The following is a 26,706-nucleotide window of genomic DNA, read 5'->3' as shown; positions in this document are numbered from 1 at the left end:
CCATCACTTGTACACACCTGGGATGAATTAGAGGAGGTGAGACTTCATGTTACGGCCCCGCCCCCTCCCTTTACTTGTGGGATTCCTGCTACTCAAATGAGAAGTGGCAGTGTTGCTGACTTTAGGCCTGGACGGAACGGCCCCCATCGTCAGTACGCTTTACCTTCAGTAAATAGAGTTACACTTGGAGGTCGGGCTCCGCTGGACTTTTCATTAGCAGTCGTCCGGAACCGCTTTTCCGAGCCGATTGATAGCAAAGTCGAGAGGCAATTAGCCTCCTAATCAGACTCGTGCTAACCCAATCATCTCGCTGCCGTCCACCTTTGCTTCAGATTATCTCCACCATCTCACATTAAGCCTGCTTGGCGGATCTCACAGTTGCGGTGTGTGTGTGGGGGGGCAGTGTTAGTTGACATCGGGCCGTTTGAAGTGTGAGTTGATGAGAGCGGGCTCGCCGTTCAGGCGGGCCGCCCTAATGAGGGAATTAAGCAGGCGCGCTGGCCATACCAACGCCGCCTGCAACCGCCATGTTGCCTCTCACACTCGAAGCGCTCTCACATACGCTCATGAAACATTCTCACATACTTGTGAAAAACTCGTGCACATACTACAGGAATGTTCCCGCGCTCAAAAGAACACTTGAAAGTTTCTTACGGTAGTGCGTGTCCAGGTAGCCGTTGCGAGGGTCCATGGCGAAGAGAGTCCCCCGGTAGGGCAGGGCGTGTTCGGCCAGGTGTGGCAGCGAGCCGTGCAGCTCCTTCTTGAGCGGCGAGGGCCGCTCCTCGGTGGACGTGGAGGGCTCCTCGCTGGCGCCGCGCTCCGAGATGAGGGCGTTGCGCCTCTCGCGGTGGTACGGCGGGCCCGAGCTCTCGTCCTCTGCCAAAAACAGCACAAGAACTTCGTTAGGAACGACGTAGCATTTCACAATTGAGGCGCTAAACATTCAGCCCTCAAAAATGTATATTACGCAATGTGGTTGGCAAATTGTCATGTCATTTGTCTTTCTGGTTGCAAGAAATTCAATAAATAAAGACACCGATTTTCCTCACCTGCAAGTGAGACTTTTTATCACCAGTGCAAACGTGTATGGGTAAAAGCGTTTCAAAACGTAAGGATTTCCCAGAAGTCTGCTCTTAAATTCAGCTTTTTTCCCCCCTCCTTCATAAATCCCACGGAGAGAGAGCAAGAGAGGCTTCTCGACCGCATTCCAAGCTGCCCATTAAACAGCGTCATGGGTTGTATCAAGCGCTCCCCTCCCTCGCCATCCCCCCCGTTGGACTGCTCTTAAACTAAATCTCTCATCCGCTGTCTGACGGAGAAATTGGGAGGCGCGGGATCTCTGGGGGGGAGGGGGAGGGCGCTTCCTGGCACGTCGGCTAAAGAAGGGGATAAACGTCGAGTTGAGTTCAAGGGCTGAGCTCAGCCGAGAAAGATGCGGCCTTTGACCTTTGAACTGGCAAGGGGGTGGGAGGGACGCAAAGTCAGCCAGCCAGCCAACCGAGAGGAGTTTTATCCTTCCTCTTGTTTTTGTTTCTTTGCTACAATGTCAATATGAGCCGCTTAATTATACAATAGAATGCGAAAGCAACAAAAAATGGCAATTGGAAGGTTGAATGTTGGTTTCGTGGCCAGTCCTAATCCAGGCTTGTTATTTAGTCATAAAACAAATACAACAAAATTGAAGCAGCAGAAGGAGCCACTTTGAGAATCTCGGCTTAAACTTTTCAAAGTTTGGTCACTTTGACTCAAACGTCCCTTTTCAAATGTTTGGTCTGCAAAAAGCCCCTTGGACGTGTCTCTAGAATCGACCAGTTGACGGCCTTTTAACTGCTACATGGCTCCATTTATAAAACATCAGAAAAATAAGATCATAAATATGTGCAGTGCTCCAGTCAGCTCGCGCCTCCTCACATGTTGACGTCAGACACGTTTTTTTTTTTTTTTTTAGCGGGGCGCTCCCGGCCTCCACTTTTTTCCAGCCCGTGTCGGCGGCGGCGGCGGCTGAACCCGATTCCCGAAATCCCTTTATGTTAATATTGCGCTTTGCAAGAGCCAGACCTATTAATCCAGCTCGAGAGCGTATAAATGCCATTATTCCCTTAATAAGATCACGGGCTGTGCCGTATGGGATTAAATGCTTAGATCATAACTGACGCTGTCATTTCCTGCGGATGAGGGCGGCTCGCTCCTCTCTCAGCCTGTCAGTTCCGCGTTAAAGGATCCCCGCAATTTGCCGCCGTCACGGAATAAGAGCGGGCGCATTTCCGGCCGCCCCCCGCTCTCTTAAATCTCGCCTCCTCAACGGGGCTCTCTTAAGGAAGCGCTTGTTCATCTGGCTTGCTTTGTTGCTCTTAATTGGCTGCTTGGAGGCTCAAGGTGGCTGTTCACAAACTTTTGACCACCTGGAAAATAGTTGGTCCCCCAAAAAATATACTACGAAAAAGATACTATGGGAAAAAAAATGGCTGGTGTGAAAGCCAGTTTGGAGTTCCCCCTCCCGGTGAGGTCAAGCGACTAATGGCTCAATCACAGCGGTGTCACGAGCTCGCCGTGGCCCCCGCAGCCGTTACCATGGCAAACCCAGTGGGTGGGGTGGGGGTGGGGGGGTTCATCAATGTCCCATACGGCACCTTAAGGGGCTTCATTACTGCGCTCCCGAGCACCTTCAATGGTTAACCAAACACTTGGAGGCTCAATTGACTCCCGCGTGGACACGAGAACAACAAGTGGAAGAAGAAGCTTTTGTCTTCCGTTTTCAAAAGAACTTTTCCCTTTCTCATGTTTTATTTGCCTGTTTTTTTCCCATGGTCACCGTATCCAACCGTCCGTCGGTTCTGTTCGGACCAGCGCAAAAGCAGCAGGCAGGGCCTCTGCAGACCAAAAAATAAAAAATAGCAGAACTATCCTGCGCTCTCTCTCTGTGGTGATTGAATTTCTTAACATCTTTTCAAAAAGCGCTTAAATGCCTGCAGGCGAGAGGAAGAAACAAGCTAATGGTGGATGGGGAGCGCTGAACAAATTTCAGAGGCCTTTCCTGCTCGCGTTTGAGCTTGAAAGCGCACTGGCGCCTTTCAACTGTTCAAAGTCCTCCTTCCTCCTGCAGTGTCACTGAAGGATTTGAAAAGAAGGTAATTGTGCTCGCTGCCGTCCTGATCAGAGCGCGCGCCCCGCCTTTAGTAGTAGAAAGGTACGGGCGCTCTGTTGCGCCATTCTTCCCCCGAACCCCTTTTAGCGGGGCTGCTCCCTTTCACTACCTGCGAGCCGCTCATTAAAGTCGTCAAAATCCCAAATGTCGCCCTCTTGTCCGTGCCGCTATTGTCAGAACAGGCCACAAACCTTCGGGAGTGGATGCCAGGACTTTAAACGCGTGGCCGTGACTTACCTTGGCGCCATTGAGCAACACGGCCAAAAACGGAGGTGAATATTATAAATATTTTAAATAAAGTTTGAAGTTTTTTGTTGAACGCCGAGAGAAGTAAACATTGGAAATTAAAAATCAAATTTATTATTTTTTATATTTTTTAAAATATTTTTTGTATATTTATATTTACATAAATATTTATATTTTTGTATATTTATATATTTTTAAATATATTTTTCATATGTTTTTATATATTTTTCATATATTTATTATTGTTATTAATTAATTTTAATCTATCATGTGAAATGCCATGGCTGGGCCAACTAAAATTAGCGGAGATGTCGCGGGAATTATAATGTTTCAAACAATGCCACACAAAGGTACGCAACTTTTAAAAAAAAGTTTGTATGTCTGAAATGTTAGCAAGGTGAAAATGACCAATATAGCAAGGGAGCGAAGGCGGAACAGTGATAGAGTGAGGGAATACTGATTGGACCAATGAAGTGGCACTCCAATCATTCAGAGAAACCTGAAAAACGTTTTTTTTTTTTTTTTTTTTTTTTTTTGCCCCGCGTCAAAGGCAGAGGTGAAAAAATAAGAACGGCTCCTTCCTCCACATGCTAATCCGTCTTTCACTCTCAAGCATCTGATTTGCCCTCCGGCCTCAACTCTTGTCAGTCTCCGAGGCCGGGACGTGCACGTTTCACCGGGTGCACAAAGGCCCACTACAAAAAAAAAAGACCCCCCCCTTCCCCCAAACCTCCGCCAACTCTCCTCCAACCCCCAGCCAGCGTCTTTTGTGCAGCCCAAACATCAGAAGAGGTGTTGTTGTACCTCTAAGCCAAAGCCGGAGAGAAGCGGCGCTCCACCTTGCGCGCCTCAAAGACGCGCTTGTCAATGGCACAAACAGGTTTTGGCTGCACAGAGAGGAGACATGAAGCAAAATCGCACCAGCACTTGCTCTTCAAAGCTCCTCTCCTCCTGTGCAATAATCTCTTGCTCTCCTTTCTTCCCTCCTCCTCCTCTTCGCCTTTCTCTTGCAAATCAACTCCCGGGAAAGACTGGAGACTCCCCCCAATTAACAATGAGCAGGAGAACATTCCAGCAGCTGGCTGGAGTTTAATAAGAGCACCTCTCCAAGCCGCTTTGGCTGACGCGCCCGATTCCACGCAATCGACACGCGGGATTCGCCGGCGATTAGCCGCCTGCCCGGAAGACTGGAAAAATCTGAGCGAGCCCGATGTAACTGCCGCGAGCGGGATTAAGACGATAGGGCGGCGTTCTTGCCGCCCGACGGGTGACTTGTGCAATCGTGACTTACAAGGCAGGTGCTGCGAGGTACCTGAGGGCCTTTTAGCAGGATGGTTCGAGTCCAGCTCTCTGCCTCTGATCACAGATTTAAAATTTGGATAGTTGAAACAGTGTCACAAAAAAATTCTTTTTTTGCCCTCGGTGAGCATTTGCGCCTGAATGAACCCTCTGTTCACATTGGCGAGCAGGGTGGAACCCGATCGGACTGTCGGCTCCGGCTCCTGGTTAGCAGTCGGCAACTGATTTCACACACCACAAATGCCTGCTTCAATATTCATCCAAGCAAACACACCAACTCCCACATCTCAATTTGGCTCCCCCCCCCAGCCCCACCCCCATTTCCCGCTACGCCAACCACCGCACGCTCTCTCTCTGCCGCTGGGGGTCTGCAGGGACGCCCCTCATGCGCACCACCCCGGCCTCCGGGAGCTCAGCCTCCGGCAGCGGCGGCCACCGGGCCCCAGGGCCAGGGAGGGGCAAATCAAAGCCTGCCCGGCTTCTTCCGTCTTGCCGGCACTCACCTCAAATCAGGCTCACAGCGGGATTGTGTCATGCCAAGACTCCGCCGGCCCCCTCGGCCTCCCCCTTGTTCGCCCATCAGGGGCGCGGCGGCTGGAAACCCCACCAGCATGTCATCAGGACCACATTGTGATGGAGCAATGAGCAGGGGCCCGCTACAACGAAAAAGCCTGCCCCCCCACCCTTTTGACTGGGGATAGTTACGCAGCTTTTAAGACTGTTCACTGCAAGTACATTTTGGCCTACATTCTTGGGCGAATCAAACACCAAGAGGTGCATTTGATGGCAGCTTCAAAGCCAAAGATTCCATTAAACGCACCGGGCCAATCGGCTGCCGACGGTCACAAGTCGCCTGTGATGGGCTGTAACCTGTTACGCACTTCAAACTGTCCTCTGTAACAATGCCACATGATTGCACACCCATGTAACTTCTCCGGTACATTATTCTCACATACCAACTACTGGAGCCATATTCAGGTCTGAGACTTTGACCAAAGGGCACCTTGGCTCACATTCTTAGGCCCCGAGGGTCCCGAATTAGCACCGACTGAGACGGTGGCTCGTCGTAGATCTGGGAAAGCTTCCCAGAACGCCAGCAGTGGGCCCGAAAGGCAGAATCTTTACTTGTGACACACACGAGCCAGAGCGAGCCGGACCGGTCTGTGGCACTCCGATTAGCGCGGACCCGCCAAGAGAAATGGAACCGTGGCCAAAGCAAAGAAGTGGCGAGCCAACAGTTGGGATCCAGTCGAGAGGAGGGAAAAGAAATAAAAAAAGCCACTCTGCACGACAGAGCAGCGAGCGGTTCATTCACTTCTGTGTAGGCTTATTGCGTCAAAGTTTTTTTTAAAACTTTCACTCTTTGGGATAAGAGACCAGAAAATAGAAATAAATAAAAATGAAAAAAGTGAAACTAAAAATGTCAAACAGAGCTAATTGAGTGCACCCTGAAAGAGGCAGGAGGCAGTCGCTTAATGAGTCACCTGCCCGCTAGCCATTGACTAGCACATTAGCTTCTAACCAAGGCTAGCGGGCTAATTTAACTTTTGACATTTGATAGCTAAGGAATGAAGGGGATCAGCCATTTATCTGGAACAGGATTACTCCCCCTCGCTGTTGCCAGCTTCCCGTCCATCCATACGCACACACACACTTACACACACACACACACACACCCTCTTGCGAGCGAAGCCCGGATTCATTAATTTTCCTCCTGCTAAGCACTTTATCAATGCCTGGCGCTGTTCCGCCGTGGTCACTGCACGCCTTCCCGCCGTCCGCTGTGCTCTCGGAACTGTGACCCACACAGTAAGTGGGACATCGCCGAAGCACATTTTTGGAAGTTTGGAAACGCTCACAGTGGCATCTGCGGCGTGAAGCTCATTCTCTGGGACGGTAAAAAAAGAACGTCGAGTCGCTATTCTGGGTGATTCGAAAGGCGAGCTCTACACTAAACTCACACTAGAAACAGTACAAAAAATAAATAAAACTACAGAACCAAACAGAAGTCATGATATGTTTCCTTTAAGTGTAACCAAGTGTCTGTACTCTGTCTAACATAACTCGCGAGCACCTGGAAGTCAACAGAGGAAACCATGGCAGAGACTCGGCACGATGGCGTCCAAATCAAAAACACACACTGGAAAGTTTGCACAGTGTTCAGTCTGGGGAACAGCGGCGCTATCGCTCACAAGAGGTGCGAGGAGCTCATTTGCATGGCGCATTAGTCTCAGTGAAAGGCCGAGTGGCTCTGTTACAAGTCAAACGAGGGGCTAAGCGCCAGTGTGACAAATTCGGGCAAAGTGAACGGCACAGTCGGGCCTTTCATGCTGCAGCTGGCAATACTCAGGCTGTCTCGCCCTTTGCCTATTTTCTTTTTCGTTTTTGGACTAGCAAGAATGACAATTTCAATTCATGCCAACCTGGCACCCACAAGGAGGCGCTGTTCTGGATTCACCGGTGCAAATGGCATCGAGGTTTAGCCTAGCTCAGGCTTGACCTTGGCTGCTTGATAAAAAAAAAAAAGCCCCACCTGAAAAGTCCAGGTAAGCCTTGGACCTTCATTGGCCCATGAGACAAAACGTCTTGAGACCACAGTGTGGAAAAACCGTTACTGGAGTCCAAATATAGCAGCTCATGTCTGGCTTTTCCATTCGTGTCATCTCTCCCTCGTCCTTCAGCCCCCTCCTCTTTAATGACCTGTCCTCTCCTGTCGCTCGCATTGCCTCTCACCTCCATTTTCTAATCTGGGCCTTACTTCACCATTAATCCCACATAAATATTGACTTGAGCCGCATATCTGCTGTCCTTATTGGAATGATTCCAAAGTGGTGTTTAAAGTGATCACCGCAAGCTCAAGGCTACTTTGGGATTTAAGCGTGCCGCGGTGTGTCCCCCCCCACTTAATCTCTCCTCTCGTCACTCGTCGCAAAGTTTCCGCAATATCCTGCGTCTCCCCCCAACTCTCTCTGCACGAAGCTCCCTCTTTTCACCTCCAAGCCCCTCCCTTGTGAACTCCACAGGGGGGTGGGGGGGACTCACACAGACCCACGCAGAGCTGTCCCAGAGCCAAAACCAGAAACAAAGAGCCCACAGAGAGGCCTAGACATAATATGGAGCGCCTCTGACAGCACTCCAAGATGAAGTCATGAGGTCAACCAATAGTTAATAATCGTGCCCCGAAGACGAGCGGCATCAATACCGCCATTTAGCGGCGGAGAAAAATGAGCGTCGACACGCATGTGTGAGTGTCAGCGGTGTGCAACAAGTGTGGACGGATAAAAGGCTTTTAAAAACGTAATCAGATACTCCGGCGGGTCCTTTGTGGATACCAAAGGAGGGAAAACTAAACTTTTGGCTATGCGCCAACTAAGTTGAAGTACAGCCCATCCCCCCGTCTCGTTCCTGATTGGAGGTTGTCTGACGAGAGACACGCCCGGGCAGTAATGGAGCTGTCGCCCCCTGGACATCGGTGGAGACTCCCAGATTCAGATACGATCGTGGAATCTCTATCAAAAGTGGACCAGACATTGAACCGACAGAAAAAATATTTCTTTCTCTTCAGTTCTGATTGGATGTGATCTCAATACAATTTTGTGAACTTGGAAGACCTTTGCAGCTGTGAAGCTAATCAAACCTTGAGCCCCTTTCCAGAGAACTCTGACTTTTTGGGATCATCTGGATTAAAGGACCAAATGTGAAAACATCCTGACTTTGGTTGAAGTCTTCACATGCACGAAGACCAAAAAGTTTGAAGGGCTCGCTCGAGTTGGTGTTGCCTCTATAGACATTTGTTTCTCTGGCAAACTTTGTCTGCGCAACACATCTGAGTTCAATTCCCTCTTCTTCGGAAAATCAATTCCTCTCAGAGCGGGGCAAGGGATTACATCGTCCCTCCCCGGATCCAACCCGACAAATGGTTCTTATCAGCTGACAGCCCCGGTTCCTCTCCGTCTTCCACGCCAATAGAGGCAACTCTTTTCGCACTCCAGACCTGAGGTATTTACGGGAGAAACAAGGGTGGGAAGAAGAAAGAGCGTGGAGGGAGCAGTAACAGGGAGCGCCGCCCGCCGCCTATCCGCCGTGTCTGCTTCCAATCAATCGCCAGGAATCATTGCCATGCTTTTTGCCCTTTGATCCCAACTCAGTAGAAAGAGAGAGAGATCTGGTTGGTGGGGAGGAGGGAGAAGGGTGAGGCCCAGGGGGAGTGGAAGTTGAAGGGGGAGATTAAGAGGATGCGGGGCCTCTTGTTCAGGCAAACCTGAAAGCTTGACTTGATCAAGTTTGTCAGAGGCTGAGGCGCGAGTTTCTGTCATGAGAATACCCACGGCGGTACTGCATCGAGGTCGCCGTTTGTGGAGTTAATCATGACGCGGTCTCAGCCAAGCAGGCAAGGTTTCTTTAGATCCATATGAGGTTGTTTGAGCACAATGGTGCCACCTATGAGCCTGGAGTTTTGTCCTATATGAAAACATTCTAGTATTTGAGTAAATGTTTGATATACAGTACCGGACTCTATGCTAAAAGGAACAGTCCAACTAGTTTTCTCACCGAATTACAAGCATAAATGAAAACTAACATTTAGAAAAGCCGCATCTGGCATCTTTTCTTGGCTGAGCTCTGCAATCTACCGAATGTCATTCAACTTGTGTCTATTTAGCCTTTAGTGCACACATCCATCTCAAATCCACAAGTAATTCCCCGGCCAGACTCGAACCTTTAACTAATTATATGTTCTCACCACATGATGATGTGTGTCAAGGAAGCATTTAAAACCCAAAACTGGAAAACGTTTTTGTCATTGCACATTTTCTTCTGATCAACACCAGATGCGGCGTGCAAAAGCCATTAGACGCAAACGTCGGTCAGCGCTTGAAGAGAAGGTCCGGGGCCACGCACTGCCACCAGGACTTTGGCGAGCACAACAGAAAGCGAGGGAAGGAACGCACCATAATAAATTCTCCTGGCAGGCTCGGGACGCTCCTGCTTTTGTTCCTGCTGGCAGGGGGGAGGCCACCGATGCCTGACAACAAATGGGGGAAAAAGTACAGGCATAATCAACTACTGTTTTCCCGCTTTACGGGGCCCCTGCGCCTCCCGCTCTCAGAGGAATGAGATCCGGCATGGATGGAGCGGTCTTGGGATGTTGCTTGGTTTACCCCAACCTTAACCCCATGACATCATATCCCGAGGGACAGGCTCATTATCCTTTTTTGGGGTTAGTCATTGGTCTGGGGACTCGTCTGTGACCCCTGATGAACACCTATTTTTACTGACCCAGTTCGACCCAGCAGATCTATCTGCAGTCATAAGCTCTCTTGTTGCAGTTTTCTTCAGTAATGATTGTCTAAACTGTGACTAGAATTCTGGAGGTCCAAAGTTAGTAAGACAGGGTGAGAACCATTTCTGGCCACAGCTTCCCGACTCCCGAGGCCATCGAAGCAAGCGTGCATCATCGGCGAACGGAAGTTTGCCAGACGAGTGAGTCCAAGGCCGGGCTGGAAGGCTCATGTTCCCCTCCGCCCCGAGTAGTGGCGAGGCTAAGCTAATCCCGCGCCTCGGGCCCCGGCGAGGCAGCGCTGCCAAAGCCCGTCCCCCTGCTGCTGCAGGAAATTGCCTTCAGTCCAGAGGTCCGTGAAATGAGCGTGACTCGCTGGTGAAAGGCTGAAAGCAAAACACGCCCACAGTTTGCGTGTCGACAGGTACAATCCTAAATTATCCTCACAGATTCCGAAAGCTTTTCGTACATTTCGATGTATTATTTATGCAACAAGCAGGGGGTTGATTGGACACAAATAGCCAGTGAGAGGTTTGTGTGTCAGGCCCAAAACGCCTCCTCCATTGTGCTGTTTGACCCCCAGGCCTGGCGGTAGTCCCCGGAGGTCCCTTATCCCTCCATCAGTCCTCTCTCATTAGCCCCGCAGACGCAGAACCCGGAGCAAAAGCAACTCGAAGGGGGCCCTCACTTCCTCCTCGAATGCACACAGCACAAATACAAATGGAAGGAATCCCCCTCGGAGTGGTTCCGAAGCTCCAATCGCTCGCTGCCCGTGCCCCTCTGCTCAGACTTTTTATTCTTGAGCAACAAACGAGGAGATTTTTCATCCCTTTGGTGGCAAGGCGAGGAGGGAGGTGGACAAGGCGGAGATGGGGCAGAACACAGCGGAGAAACAGTTGATTATGAGTCCCATCAAGTGATCAATGATTTCATTAACAAGACGGATCACGCGGCTGTCATAGCGCTGGCACGGGCTGAGGGATGATCCATTTCCCCCAGACTCGCAGTTCCCCCCGCCTTGCCCTTTCGATATCCCTCTCCTGGCCACGAGCAAACAGGCGGGGCGGGAGGGGAGGGGAGGGGAGGGGGAGGTTAAAAATCGGAATGAAGCCTGCTTTTGACGGACGGTGGGGGCAGTCACGGGGGAGATGGAGGGAACTGCGGGGTAGGGGGAATGGGGGGGGTGAAGGAGGCAAGGAGGAAAAGTGGAAATCCATTTTGAAACCCATTTTCAATTAGGGGTCCACAAGCTGTTATCACAGGTGTCCCAGAATGGCGGGCCGTAAGTGAAAATGTCTCCTATCCGTTTGTGAAATGAAACCTTATCTGGGAGGCACAAAGATGGCGGGGGACAGCGTATCTGTAAATTACTTTCCATCCGTGCTGTTAAGGGGAACTTTATTTCTGTCAGATGACACCCCTCCGCCACCCCCTCTATTTACTGTTGATCATTTAAATGGCCGCCTAAAAAGACGGCGGGCCGTCGACCCCTCGGTCCCCCCCCCCCTCTCCCCCCTTGCCGCTCTTCACCTGTCAGATTTTCTTTCCTTTCTCCTTGAAAGCGTTCCTTTTGCTCGAGAAAGTTCCTGGCCAACCCCTTTGTTGTCCTTACTTGAACTGCTACCAACCCGCTCGTCAATTACACAACTTTTACAACATCTTTCATGAGCCTTCTCATGATCCCTGCCCCACCCCCCAAGCATTCCAAGTCAGCCATTTTTTTTAAAACCGACCCACCAATAGCGACCATATCCTATTTTTTTTATCCTAACAAAAGAATCTGAAGACTTTGTGGCCCACCTGCCTGTTGAATGAGGAGAGAAGGAGTTGGGGTAAGGGGGGGCCTCCGCTGAAGCCCCTTCCAATCACGGCATTGTCGCGGCGCAGTCGGCTCTTTTGAGTTGTCAGGAAAGAAAAAGGGGGTTTAGGGATGGGGGGAGGCCGAGGTGGAGCGTGAGGGACACGCAGAAGAATGGCACACAGGATGAAGCCACCTTTTAGTGGCCGACCACATCAGAGGGGTGTGCCAACAAGGACAACTCGGTGCCTGAATGAAACTTCCAAGGGGGGTGGGGGCAGGAATAAAACATCAGTAGACTTCAAACTATTCCGTTATCGTTCGGATCTCGGGCCCACAGGGTTACTGCGGACTTGGGCCTTCTTCCGATGAGGGGAACCCGGCCGGCACAGAGGTGGTTTGGCAGCTGCTCACAATTACCTTTTTGTTTGGAAGGGGGATGCAGGTCAAAGTTGGGGGTCGTGTTACACCTGATAAGAGGTTATGAGTTCTGGCGTAGGGGAATGTGGCGTAATTATAACCGACCAAAGAATGCTGGCTGCCTTATGACTCCGATGATGGTCTTAAACTTCCGGTCCGGTGACTTTGAAGCCATGTAAGTAGACCCGGCATTCATCGACCTGTGTCGTTCTCACGGGATGGAGTAGGCTTTCACACGGCACCACAATTTCGGAGAATAGCTTCCGCTATTCTACTTCACGCATTTCCGGCTCTGATACGTCAACCGAAGCTGAGGAATCGGTCGTGGACCTCCCCTTCTAGCAACCTTCAGTAACTGTACCTTTCACACAGAACAATGAAAACCTCGAGAACTGTGAAGGGGTCTTAAATACAGAACAGGTGCAGAAACACAATAAATGCCAGTCTTTCAGATCCAGATCCGGGAACCTTGCCTCTACCTCCTGCAGTTTTCCAAACAGTCATTACATCATCAAGAAAAATCTACAATTACGGAGCCAAATTATATCCTTGTTTTTTTCCACATACACCCCCTCTCCCCTCCCCTTGAACGGGCCCCTTTAATTAATAAAGCTGCGTCAGCCATCCGGCAATAACTTTTCTCAGGACGCTCGGGGATGTTCAGTATTACTTAAGCCACTTCCTGTGATAACTCCCACACGGAGGGGGAAAGTCGCCGCCACATTTTTACCCTGCACACTGGGCACTTGGGATTGTCCTGTTTGGCAGATGCTGCCGTTGAGGCCATCCACCTCCGAAGCCCCAAAACCAGTCCAAAATCCTCTTGCTGCTAATGAGCACAGCTGCAGCTTAAGGGCAGTGATCTCAACTCTGGTTTTGTTACATCTTTAGACTTTCCCGCCTCAATGTATACCTCGTCTGAATGCAAAGCGGATAACGACGAGCGTAACGAGCTACACAGCATTCAGAAGAGCATCAATTGAAGGCATCGCTAGCGACAGTGTTATATACGGCGTGACTCACAGAAAAGCTTGGGAAAAAGGAGGTAAAGCAAACAGTCACGAGTTTAAATACAGCTTTTGGGAGTTGCTCAGAAATGATATCATCGCGGTTAGAAAAACAAGCAGCGGGTCACGGACATCTGCGCTTAAATGTGATGACTGATTAGCTTATGTGGCTAGGACGTTTCTTTCTTTGACACCAGAATAAAAATTTAAAAAGTCAGCGAGACGCTTATGACTATATTGAATTAGATTTTCACCTTCTAGCTAGCTACCCATGATGCCTAGTTAAGTAACTTACCAGGACACATTTGGGTAAAACACGATGCAGTGAATGTAGCAAGAAGGCTAACGGCTAAAGAACAAGGCTAGCTTTTACAATCGGCGTGAACTGGGGAACGGCTACACAATGTGGACAAAAGACTTGGGATCATCAGACGATGTTGACGTGTGTCGTACCGTTGGACGTAGTGCTGGAGGCCACCGCCTTCTCGCTGATGTCATTGCGCGCCGACGAGCCCTTGGTCGCCACGATGGTCTCCACCCTCTTCTTCTTCTCAGCTGCGGAACTGGCCTGGGACTGGGTTTCCATGGCGAATGCTCATTCCTCAGCACCGCATGGAGACGGGACAACTGAGGGGGAGGCAAAGGCAAGATCTTTTAATACAGTTTCCAACTCAAACTGTACCAAAACTAAGTATGAGCTTCCGCAATGGTGCAGAGAGTCGAGATCCATAAAACTGAAAACGAGCAGCTCAGGTTCATTCCTTTCTAGCTATCTAAAAATCTAAACTTATTTAGAAGTATGTCACCTTAAACTTCCGACTTCCTGCCAAGAAAAAACAAGCCGCAAACACAACAAGACGAGATCTGGGATCTGACAAACAAAGTAAAAGCGAGTGCAGATAGTCATGCTCGTGTTAGGCAGCGAGGAGAAACCTTAAGGGTATATACCGGAGTAGGAGTAGAAAAAAAAATGAAAAAAATCAAAAACAGTCCTGGAAAAACAAGGATTGTTTGAAGGCCCCATTGGGAATATGATGGTGCCGGGCAATTTTTCTTTCAAAGAATAAAAGGTGGTTGAAGCTAATGCCGTCTGTGGGTTTAGAAGTGAGCGCCGTGCCGCAGCGTGCCGTCTGGCAGTTCGGCACCTTAGAGGCCGTCTACAAACACAACACCATCCAGGTCACGCAGGTCTATGATTATTAGCCAGACAGCAGCGCGCGCAAGCCTTCATTGACACGTCGCTAAGTACAGGACAGGTCAACACAGAACTCAATAATTCATGAACAAGCTATCTAGCTAACTAGCTCATATGTAGCTTTGTCTAAACCAGCTAGCTATCATGCTAGACGCCATGGAAAATTTTAGCGGAGACTGTCTAATTAGCCAACAGAGACATTTAATTGCCATGCGCTCTGTAAACATGCTTGCTTTATTACAAGCAGACTAGGGGGGGGAGTGTTTTGTTTTTTCTTGGGGGGGAGGAAGTAGCGAGGGCTAAACTTCAGACAAACACTGCGCGCTTTGTTTGTTTTACTCTTTTTTTTTTTTTTTTTCCATGCATGTCATCTATCCTGACCCGTAACAGCAGGCAGCATCTGTAAGCGATTGCCAGCTAGCCAAAGAAAAAACAAAGAAGAAACGAAAACACACACAAACTCATATACACACACGCACACACACACAATTACTCCCCGGCCAATCAAAACAGAATTAAACAAAGCTCGCCGTCTAATGGCTCCCACATGACACGCAGCGCCGTCAAGCAGCTAAATACATTTTGCCAGGATGCCTTGACTCGGCAAACAGCCCGCGGGCCACACGTTTCCCACCACCAAATTATAGTTATTAAAAAAAAAAAGAAAAAAAGGAAGAAAGAAAGAGTAAGGCATTGTTTTGTTGTTCCAGGAAACTACATAAAAAAGAGCAAGTAAATAAAAGATGTGCTGCGCAATAATAGATTACAAGTGGTTGCATGTCTTTGGAATTGCACAGAAGCAGCAACCTTCTGCAAACAAGCACGTCGGGATTTATCTGCGGGCCCCCTTTTGATCCGCACGTGAATGTTTTGAAACGATCGCTCTTGTAATTTTTTTGGGGTAAGAGAACCTGTCATGTCATCATCCATTATAGGCTTTGCGCTGTTTAGTAGTGAGGGCAATTGTTTTGGCTTTGTGATCATGTTTATGGTGTGAAGGCCTATTTTAGCTTAAAAAATAACATCATTTTGTTAGAATAATGTCAGATTGTGGGCTTGAGAAAAAAAAAGATACTTTTTTTCTTAAAAATAAACCTTAACATTACATAGGATTAAGTCAAGAGTTTATTTATAAGAGATTATTTCCTAGAAATTATTTTTTCTAATATCTATATTATAGCAAGACTGTCCTCTTTTTTTGGTGGGAGAAAAATGTTGAAAACTTTTTCAAACCATCCATAAAGGTCAGATTTGAAATTTGAAAGCGCGCTTACTAGCTTGTGCAGGTGTGCCTAATGAAGTGTCCCGTGAGAATTCCCGCACGATCCCAGCTGCCTTTCCACTCCGCCTGCAGTCTGATGATTAATCCTCATGTTGAATTTTCCTCACACTTGTAAGGAAAGAAGCGTGACGCTTTTTAAAAAAAAAAAAAATGTGTTGACTGTTGCAACGTGCCCCCCCCCCCCCCTGCAGGTGAGCTCCACCACAAGGAGATGAAGCAGATAGCAGGGTCAAGTTTGCCTTTTGTAGGGGGCGGCGAGGGGCATTCCGCCGGCAAACATTCCCAAGTCCAGTCCAGTGGAGCGTGTCGGAGCGGCTTTTTGTGTGCCGGCAGCTACCGAGCAGCAATTAAAAGCCAGAACTTTTCACCCCTAATCCCGCTGACCTTCGCGGCACGCCCTTCAGACGCAGTTGTGCGCGCTTTTTTTGTTATTTTTATTTTATGTTTTGTTTTGCATCTTCATTTTGCGCCGTAATCCCTCCACGCAGAGAGCGAGGCCATTTAACAGGTTTAAAATGCTGCAATTCACACCAAAAAACATCCTTATTTTTTAAGCACATTAGGCAAATCAATTTAACATAAATTATACGCCCGCCCGGCGCACAAAAGGCGGCGAGCGGAATGTCAAATTCAACACATCAAAGTGAACAGCAAAAATAAACTCTTGTCTACTTTCGCTTTTTGGGTTTCAGCACAAACTTCCGGCACACACGCAAAACACAAAAAATGTGTACAAAAAAGACGTACGCAAGAATAAAGTTGTCATTTTTCTTAGAAATAAAAAGTTTAGGAAGGAAATTGCATTTTGCAAAAAAAATCCGTTGGCATAATATTGAAAATATTATTTTTGTTTTTTTTGTTTTTTTTAATGAATGTGTGCAATTTCCGTGGTGAGATGTTGGCTTGGATTGGGCGCACTTTCTCCTCCCCTCGCCCTCCCAGCAAATACGAGCTGCTGTATTTGTGTTCATTTCATTAGGGGGACTGTTCAGTGTCGAGGGTCCCGCCGTCCCCCTTGAAGGAGGAGGGTGAGGGCGGGGTGGGGCGAGGGGGGGCAACTGGGGGCGGCGCAGCATTCATCATCATTACATCAGCGACCACCGAGATCTGCTATCTGCGTCTTATCACGAGTGCACCGACGCCGCAAGTCGGAGGGGAGGGAAGCGATGGAGACGATTGGGACAGATTGCCAGTGAAAAGGGGGAGGGGGGGAGGAGTGTGTGTGTGAGTGTGTGTGTAGGTGCCCCTGCATGCCTGCGCATGTTTTCCCGGGTGTGTTTTTGCAAATTTCACAGCTATGCCAACAACATGAAGGTTCTGCTGCACAGCTGGAACAACTAAAAACACTCCAGGGGCGAAGAGGGGGGGTGGGGGGCAAGGGGGATTGTGCTTGGGCTACAGGGGTGAGGAAGGGAGGGGGAGGGGGGAGGGCTGCTGGCGGCGTCTAAGCCCTGCAGCAAGATTATCCCAATCTTGCAATAAAAGCGAATGGCGTGCACGTGTTTGCATTGGATAAGGTGTTGGGCCGACCTGACCGGCAGGGCCCCTCCCAAGCTCACCTCACGTGGAGGCAAACAAATTTAGAGGTCAAAAGTTGCAATGTCATCAACAATAAATTTGGATTTTAGTCTTGCTAGAAAAAAAATGCAAATATTACCAGGATAAAGTTGACTTGTGAAATGAAAGGCAATTTAATGCTAAAAAGTCATTTTGCATTTTCCTAAGAGAACTTTTCGGGCTTTAAGTTGCGCAATCAAATCAATTTTTGTGCTATCAGGTCAGCGACTCGTCATTGTTTGCGGCAAGTTTTGCAGCTTTTGATTTGTCGGTCGTGTCGATTGCGAGCGGCGTCTGTTTGTATTTTGCGTCAAGGACAAACAGTAGCTTTGAGCGGCGCTAATAGGATTACCCCCGCGAGCCAACGACCTCTCCACTTGCGGCACAATGCCACCGGGGGACCCGAGCGCATCTTACATTCCTGCCCAACAAACCCACACGATGTAATCGCGACGCTTACACAACGCCTCTTTTTTTTTTTCCCTGTTTGCCGTGCCGGCTACGCGGCAGATAAGGCCCTGAATAAAGCCAGCGCGGCACAATGGCATCCTCGCTGGTGTTGTCCCCGACTCCAAAGCGTATTAAAGTATTATTTCGATATTTTTGAGCGGTCGCCTTTGATGCGAGCGTCACTTTCCTGACGCGCCGCGGAAATGCTTATTCAGCGCTGCGGTGGCGCAAAATGCAGATTAAGACACAAGGAAGGTCCTTGGGAAAGTTTTTGCTTGGCTCGACTTTGACTTGCGTGAGCCCTTAAATTGCCTCCTTAAATCACCTTCTGATCCTAAATTTATTTCTTTGTTGCTTTCCATCTGTTGATCCTGCCTTCAAATGATTCTTTCTGCATCTTTTTGGTTACCGACGACGTGATTAATGGCGACGTGGTGCGAGGGTCTCCGAGGCCGCGGGCCCGACAACAAGTGCCGGGGAGGGGATAATGCGCAATAATCACGGCGGCAGACAATCAGGCGAGGGCCTATTAGCTGAGCCCATCAGCAAGGCTAAGTGAGAAATGAGCTCTTCCCAAGCGCCTCCTCGATTCACCCCCTCCCCTCCCCCCAGTCATAATGTTTACTTGAAGACTGGGCCGGATGCCCCAGCGGCCGTTTTTATTGGCTCTGATTAAGTCCCGCGCTAGTCCCGGGCGACGCCATTTCAAGGCCATTAACAGCTTGCAAATTGGAGCCGATGAAGTCGTCGACTCCAAGTCGAGCCGCGGCGAGATGAAGTCCCACCCAAACGCACGCGGACGGCTGAGAAGGCGAGACGTCGGGATGTAAAAGAATGCACGATGAGGCCCGGCCTGAGATGCGCCACGGGAGGAATGCGGCGGGAAAGGGGGGGATGGATGGCGAGGGGGGAGGGTGCGAGTGGGGTCTTTAATGTTGTACTTCCTGCACGGATGGGAAACCTTCCAGGGGGTAAACGGCGGGTTACGCATTCCGAGCGTGCCGAGAGCGATGACTTTGCTGCGGCCGCACATTGACTTTATCTGTCGGGAGACGGCAGCCACATTCCTGGTGTGACGTCATGGCGTCTGCTCACGTGATGTCTTCTCTTGAAGTGACCCCTTAAGTTACCCAAACTCCAATATGCCTTAAGTTACTCCTTCACTTACATGACTTACTTGGCGGAAGTTGTCTTAGATTTGTGTGTGCGTGTGTGTGCGACTCAGAAGCAAGCGGCAGCGGTGGAGGTGCGCACACATCAAAAGCCGAGCGCGGATCTCATGATGAAGTCCCGCCGACTTTGGAAACGTCTCGTTCCCTTTCCTTTACGCGCCAGCACCTCGCTTCGATCCATCCTGACTTGCAGAGGGTGCACACACACGCACACACACACATACTGGGGGTCTCAGAGGATTTGCTGCACCTCACCTGAGCGTACACGCATGCACACTGACGGGAAAGTCTGAGCAGTACTGGGGGATCTGCGGGTGTTGCAACACCCGCATTTTTTTCCAGTTCTGTCTTGCCTGCGGCATGTCGGCCAAATGTAGGCTGACGTCAGCCAAGGGAAGGATGAGAGCGTCTTAATGAAGACGTGCGGGGGCTTTGCGCCTTAACTGGAAGTTGAGCGCAGGACAATAAGCTCGGCCGTCTCGACAGCGCGGCGAAGACGACGGCCTCATCGCTCACCCGCGCAATCAACCGTCGCTCCCGGACGCAAGGCGGCGAGTCCTGCGGGTCCTGGTATGGAAATGTCCACGGCAATGGCAGCGGCCGCAGCGCTAATGGCTTATTAGCCCACGTTAGCTGGTTTGCATTGATTGTCCCCCCTCACCCGCACCCGCCAGAGGGATGACAGCGCTGTTGCAGCGTCGCATGCGGTTCTCTAATCACACGGCAGCTTGTTTCAATAAAGCAACATTAACATAAACCCGGCAAAGGCGTAAACCTGGCCGGGTGCGTGCGGGTGGGGGGAGCGACGGTAGATTAGCTGGTAACGCACGCCATATGCGGCGAGTCAGCACAGACCTTTTTTCTGGTTTCGCATTAAAAAGTCATTTTGAGGATGGTGTGTGCACCCCAAAGCAACAGGTGGCGACGTAAGCGCAAAGAACTACGTCAAATCGCCATAACAAAATGCTTAAGGTCTTTCCAAAACTTTTAACCTTCAACATCCAAACAATTTTGGCGCACCCCTAACTGGAGGTTTATTTCCAAGACTCAATAACCGTGACACAATACAGATTGGGGTTCAAGGGGTGCATTCGGTGGCGCAAAAAAAAAAAATGGGGGCGCACAGGTAGAGTCATATTCAGTAATGGGAGGAGACAGAGACTTAGAGGCGCCACACACACAAAAGCTTTATAAATAATTCTAAAAGCTAACGGGATGCCTTGTCAACGTGTGCCGTGCCTTCACACACATACGCAAGAGAAGAGGAAAAAAAAACACAAGAAAGGTCAATTTTTGTGAAGACACACACACACACACGCACACACACGGAGAGCGGTGCACTTATCATGCAGGGCAGCCGAAGACAGCGGAGAGCTGTCATGTAAATCTCTTTGTGAAAGCAGCTTTGGGGGGTGCTAGTGCGGGGCTTACACACCGCTGAGCCCCGAGGTGCAGCTACACACTCCACTCCACTCAACTCTCTACCCCCCCGCCACACCTCCCTTCGTGCTCATTCTCACACACACACACACGCTCACTTCACATATTTCCTGCTTTTTACTTTGTGGGGGGAAAAATGGGTCAGTTTGACCCGCAACGTACATTACTCGAGATTGCGCACCCACGCAACCCCCCACCCCTGACCACAACCCGCCTCCTCGGGGTCCAAGTCTGGACTCCCAGAGGCCGCGGTGACTAATGTCCTGCCCGGGTCCAGACAATGACTGGGCTCACACGTGGGGCAAAAGTTGAGGAGGAATCAGGTGGCTGCGGGCTTGGAGGGGGGCGGGGTCAGCCACCTTTGACAAATGGACGCCTGGGTGGTGGCCACGGAAGCTTTGAACAGAAAGTAAGAGTGGGAATAGAATGAATTCTTTGGCTTTCTTCATGAATAAGATCTACTTCCCACAAAGCTGTATCCTGACATACGATTGTATTAAAAGCAAACTGCTCGGACGAGCGGGGGCCGTTTTTGCCGGCCCCCCTCCCCCCACGTACGTACACATGTTTTCCTCTTCTTCGTACATTTTTGCCTGTCAGCACGAGGCCGCCCACACAACTGCGCCATAAAGTTCAGGCGGCGTGATGACAAACTGTTATTAAAAATGTCTCCCTCTCTTTCAAGGAACTTGGCGCCCCCCCCCCCCCCCCCCCCCCCCCCCCCCCCCCACACACACACACCCAGCCCACCTCAAGCCCCCCCCCCCCCCACAACCCTGAAAGGAACCGGGCTTTGTCTGCAGAGCAAAGGAGCGAGGTACCCTCCCCTTGCACCCCCTTCCCCAGCATCCCAAAAACCGTGTTCCTCGCTCCCCGTGGAGTATTGTTAAAACACACCCCCTTCTCCAAGCCCCCCCCTTAAACCAGCATGCTTTGCATGAGAAAAAACGATTAGTCTTCAAATGCAGCGCTGTCAAAAGGGGTGCGCAGGGAGCCGGGGGCAGAAGTTTGCTCCGGTAGTTGAGTTTTTCTTTTTTTGTTTCTCTGAGTTGAGGACGACGAGGCGCCATTGAAGCCGCTCGCCCGCCCGCGTCAGCATTCTTCACAAGATACGAGAGCAAGAAGAACGCTCTCCAGCCTGTGCGGAAATGAACAGCAAGGAAAAAGTGGGCCCGGGTCGGGGGTGGGGGTGGAGGGGGTTCTTTCAGGTATTAACCCCGCGACATCCTGGACAATGGGCCCCTCGTCCACGTCCACTTAAAGATGCGGTGAGGCTCCAAAATGAAAGGCGACACTGCAAAGCAGTCGGGCCTCGGATAAAAACACTTTGGAGCCGTTTTTGTCCCGGGAAGAATCAGTTGTGTTGAACTTTATGGTGCACTCTGTGAGGACGTGATCTGGGGTTTTTTTTTTTCATTTAGGAACTGCACGTTTTCTTCAGCAAAAGGTCGCAGGGGTCACAGAGCCGCTAAATTTGCTCGCCGCTATATCTGAAATGACGGCAGAGCCTCAGCCTCCTCCTCCCTGCATCCACCTTATCCAAAGACATCGCTCGGCTTGAAAGGTGCCTTTAGCAGCTCCTTGAAGCCTGGGGGGGGGGCGGTCGGGGTCCCGCTCTGGGACAATGATGGTTGGAGGTTGCAGAGGGGGAGACACATAGCATATTAAATGGGCCGTCAGAGCTGGGCCGGTCCGCACGGAGGTACTAGATCTGAGGCATGCCCTGAAGGGACGGTCGGCTGGGGGATTAGCGGGCCGACGAGGAGGAACCCTCCCGCGTCCGCCCTTCCTTCGCTCGCTCGTACGCTAACGCCCACTTTTGCAACTTTACATCCTCAAAGCAAGAGGAAGTCTCCTCGCGTGGCCAACCGGTGGCCCAACTTGGCGAGTTGAAGGTGCCGGCCGGGATGCCCTCACACTGGGGCAAGGAGAGCCACCCGCAGTTTAAGCACAAAAAAAAAATAAAAAATCATGACAGTGAGTTGAAATGATTTTTATGCTACTGCAGGCTTGCAAACATAAAATGCCGATTAAGAGCAACTGGAGGTGCCGTGGGTTATTGCGACAAACAACAAACAAGCCACGACAAGCGCACAATTATCTCGGAAAGGAAAGTCAACTTCCTTCTCACAACGCACGCATTAGCAACACAACAGGGCTCATTAGCGCCTCTCGCCTGATACGCACTCGCGCTACTCGTGTGTGTGTGTGTGTGTGTGTGTGCGTGCATGTGTGTGTGTGCAAGAGGAGAGGCCATAGCTCAAGAAGCTAATAGAATGTCACCTCATCGCATTAACATGACAGGCTCCATTCTGCGGGGGCAGCGGGGCACGAGGGGGGGGGGGCAGTGTTGGGAGGGAGCGAGCACAAACTCTGCATAATTTGGACTTTTCAAGTTGAGATAAACGCTATCGGCATTATTGGTATGATGTCGGCGTTGGGAGAAAAAAAAAAGCTTTGCATCTTGAGCGCCGGCGCATTTATCAGCGTCCTAACGACACGATGAATTTTTGGGGAGGGTGCGCCTGTTCCGCAACAGTCACCTTGACTCCTGCCTGCCCTGAAATAAAACAACTGGCTCAAACATTTTTCTTGGGAATTACGTGGCTTAGTTAGGCTTCACGTTTTTATCACTTACAAATACAGAACTGAAATATAATATTTACATTGCCACCAAGATTGCTTTAATATTTTTTTATCTTTATTTTTGGCCCGTGGCACTGATTTTATCTGATTATTTTTAGGCATTTAGATTGCCTTTTTTTTTTTACACAGGAAATGTTAACTGCTCCACGTGTTTTAAAATAATAAATATATATGTATATATTAATAAAGTAAAGAACACATATTTAAAAAAAACTATTGCAAATATATAAATGTCTTCTAATATTTGTTGCCACTCTCAAAATATTGTCTAAACTTTAAAATGAGTCAACCAGGAGTCATCCCAAAAAATAAAGAAGACAAAAACAATTTGCAACTGCATGTAAAAATCAAATTCCAAATGACGCTCAGCTCGTCATTTCAACACTAAATTTGACGAGATTGACTTCTATTTTAACAGCCTGATTTTTAGATCAAACACTTGAGACAATTCAATCAGGTTTTGTAACAAAACATTGTTTTTTCTTGCCAATGGTCCAGGTGTGAAAAAGACGAGTGCGGCGTGGTGCCGATGACTCTGGCACGAGGAAACCCGATAAGCCAGCGAGCACATCAAATGTGGAGCAGCTGGCTGCGACTTTCAAACAAAATATCTCCACATGTGGATGCTTTTCATGTGGCCATGCCCCCCCCCACCCCCCGCTTAAGAAAATGAACATAAACTTGCCCCCTTGTGCATAAACACACGAGTGAGTCATGCAATGAGGGGATTTCACATTTATGACTTTGAGACTGGGAAGATTTTTTTTTTTATTTTTTTTTTTTACAAGAATGCAGAAAAACAAACAGACTGTAACACGTATTTGATTTTTCTGAGGTGGCCTTAAGACGTAATGTAAAAGTCTTGAATTTCTCCTTTTCAATGTTACTTTTTTTAGGTGACTATATGTAAAGTAATAGACATGATATTCAAATTGGCAAGTGTCAATTTAATATTTATTCTGTGTATCAAAGTCATAATCAACTGGAGTACACTTTAAAGTAATCTGAATAATGCCCTTTATAATGACACATGCAGAATGTGTGTGTTTGAGCTCTGGCTCATGTTTTCACACACACAGAAAATTAAAGCAAAGATGCACGTGTGTCTGAACTGTTTTAACTGCCATTAATAACAACAATAATATTAATATTTGCAATAATATTATTAATAACATGAGATACAGTTGAATAAACAACACACACACACACACAAAGGCCTTGTTTACAAAGTTTTAAATATGTAACATTCCACTGACAATTATAATCTCAATACTAATAATAGCAACAAATTCATAATGACGATGAAGTGTATGATGCATTATGTGCGCGCGCGCGTCTGTTCTGGTTAATCGTTTCAACATGAAGGGCAAAAGCACAATACGAAAAAAATGCAACAAACTTCAACTCATATTAATTCATAAGAATTATAAGCAGAACCATTATGGAATCAATCTTGATATGTGAGTCTTAAATGCTTCAGCACACTACAAACATAAACGTGTGTGTGACACGCGCACACACAAAATAAACTAATGCAACTACGACTAATGCTAATCATGAATGTATGAAATTCATTGCGCGCGTGTGTGCATTTTCTTGTTAACGGTTTCAACAAGTCACAGACACACACACACACACACACACACACAGTGAAATATGATCACACATGCCCCCTACACACACACACACGCACGCACACACTCACTCACGCAGGCGCGCGCGCGTTTTTCGCGTCCAAAAAGTTGTAGCAGCTCCAACGCATTTGCTCGGCTTTTGTGACACACAACACGAATTCAAAGTGGTGCTGCCAAAGTTTGCACCGAAAGCGCGCACAAAGTTTGCTCGCAAGTCAACTTTGAGAGGAACTTTGGCGAGCTTCGTGAGTGTGTTTAGTGCGTAAAATGCGCTTGGAATCAGCCAGACTTACTTGCGTGTGTCTTTCTGACCCTTTTTTGCGAAGTTTCTCTCTGTCAGGTCGGGAGCAGATGCGCCTTTGGAGGAACTCTTCTTCTTCTCCTCCTCCTCCTTGTTTTTCTTCTCCCTTTTCCACGCTGCAACTTCCAAACAGCGCGGCCAGAGTTGGTCCTCCTCCTCCTCTTCTCCTCCTTGTTCTTTTTCTTCTTCTCCACCTTCTTCTTCTACTCCTTTCGTGGCTTCTTCTTCTTTGGGCGTCTTTGCTGCCTTCAAGGGCCGTCGGACAAACAAGCGTCCAGTGGAGCCCGCCACTAAAAGTGTGCGGACACCCCCCCAAAAAAAAAGAGAAAGGAGAGTGTGTGCGGCGCGTCACTCTAGTGCTGTTGCGTTGAGTGCGCCTTTTTTTCCAGAAGAGAGGACGAAGTGTGGAACTCCAGCTGCTCGTTCCCCCGCTTGACTCCTCCCTCCTTCAACTCCACACAGCCATCCTCCTCCTCCCCTTTTTTTCGTACCCCCTTCCCGTCTTCCCACCGCCTTCTGCATCCACTTACTTGGCGCAACTTTTTTTTTTTTTACACTGAAGTATGCACATTTCTATAAATCGACGTTTTGCGAGATTACACGACACGCATGTACTCCAAGGCAATACTTCTTAAACTTTTGACATCTAGTAAGCCCTTCAAAAAATACTTTTTTTTTTAAAATGGTCAATTTTACTCTATTTTCATGATTGGCGCAAATGTGGCCTAAATCAGCGTGAAGTCATGCAAGACCAGTGTTGGTCATTTTGCAAAAGACGATGTTTTCCTGAAAGGGTGGTCTGCGTCGTTGTGGATGTGAACACAGCCCACTCCATTTGTTTTGGTATTTACTTCTTTGCAAAGTCTTTATTTTTAAAATTGTAAAAGACTATAAGGGCTGAGAAAATATTGAAAGATCCTTAATTGGCAATCAATCAGTCAATCAATCAGTCAATCAATCAGCGTCCAGTGTCACGACACGGCTGCCATCAATGAACTCATTACAGTCAGGCCGTTTAACTTTTTGGGAATTAATCAGAATGTCTTCATTAAGGATGAAGTTGCCGGTCCGCCCACATCCACAGAAGGGTTGCCATGACGACAGCAAGGGCGTGGCGTAATAGCGCTGTTAGCCGCCGCTCATCTGGGCCTCATTCCCATCACGTCAGGTCCTTGTTAGGAGCTCGCGTGTGCGTGTTGGGGGGCGCGCATGGGGCAAGAGGAGCGGTGTTCCCCAAAGTATTCCATCAAAGAGGGGCCAGGATCTCGGGGATTGCGATTGTGCCCGCAGGCAACTCACCCCGCGTTCGCTCTTGCACACATTCCAAAGTCGGACCCGGCGAGCCAAAGCACACATCAAAAGCGCCTCTGCACTCGCCAAAGCCATTGACGAGGAAAAAGAGAAGGAAAAAAAGAAAAGGAAAGAAAGAAAGAAAAAAGGTTCGGGGGTCCCGTCACACCCCCCCTCCCCACCTTTGAGCACACCATCTCACCCCAATTAAGGAGTGGTCGCTGCAAACACACACACACACACGGAGAAGAAAAGAAATGTGTCTGAGGTGGATCCCAAGTTTGGCAATCACAATCAGAAATAAAATCTTAAATGTTAAAATTATTTTGATTTAGAATCTTCCGACTGAGCGAAGGAAGGCTGCAGCATCCTGTCGCCGCAGCTTCTGTCTGAAAAAATAAAAAAATCACACAATATTTTCTGCTTATTGTGCAAGAGCACCATGACAATCAATAATTGCCGGCAAGTTTCGTGACCATCCGACACACTTGACAGACATCATGCGAACTCGTCAACATCGTGCGAACTCGACAACTTCAAAGTCGT

The 26,706-nt window shown here is 49.0% G+C and overlaps 1 protein-coding gene across 1 annotated transcript in view; it reads right to left on the bottom strand.

Annotated features, from left to right (window-relative positions):
* gli3 (GLI family zinc finger 3) overlaps window positions 1-25,292 on the bottom strand; it is a 56,902-nt gene extending 31,610 nt beyond the window's left edge. The window contains exons 1-3 of the mRNA XM_049748580.2: window positions 24,863-25,292; window positions 13,647-13,820; window positions 655-876 (exon numbers count right to left, since the gene is read on the bottom strand). Coding sequence (XP_049604537.1) covers window positions 655-876; window positions 13,647-13,779 — 355 coding nt within the window. The 5' untranslated portion in view covers window positions 13,780-13,820; window positions 24,863-25,292. The remainder of the gene's footprint in view (window positions 1-654; window positions 877-13,646; window positions 13,821-24,862) is intronic.
* Window positions 25,293-26,706: the final 1,414 nt, after the last annotated feature.

Source organism: Syngnathus scovelli, chromosome 18, assembly GCF_024217435.2.
Source record: "Syngnathus scovelli strain Florida chromosome 18, RoL_Ssco_1.2, whole genome shotgun sequence".
In the NCBI taxonomy this organism is placed as follows: Eukaryota; Metazoa; Chordata; class Actinopteri; order Syngnathiformes; family Syngnathidae; genus Syngnathus; species Syngnathus scovelli.
This window is presented reverse-complemented; position numbering and strand designations above follow the sequence as displayed.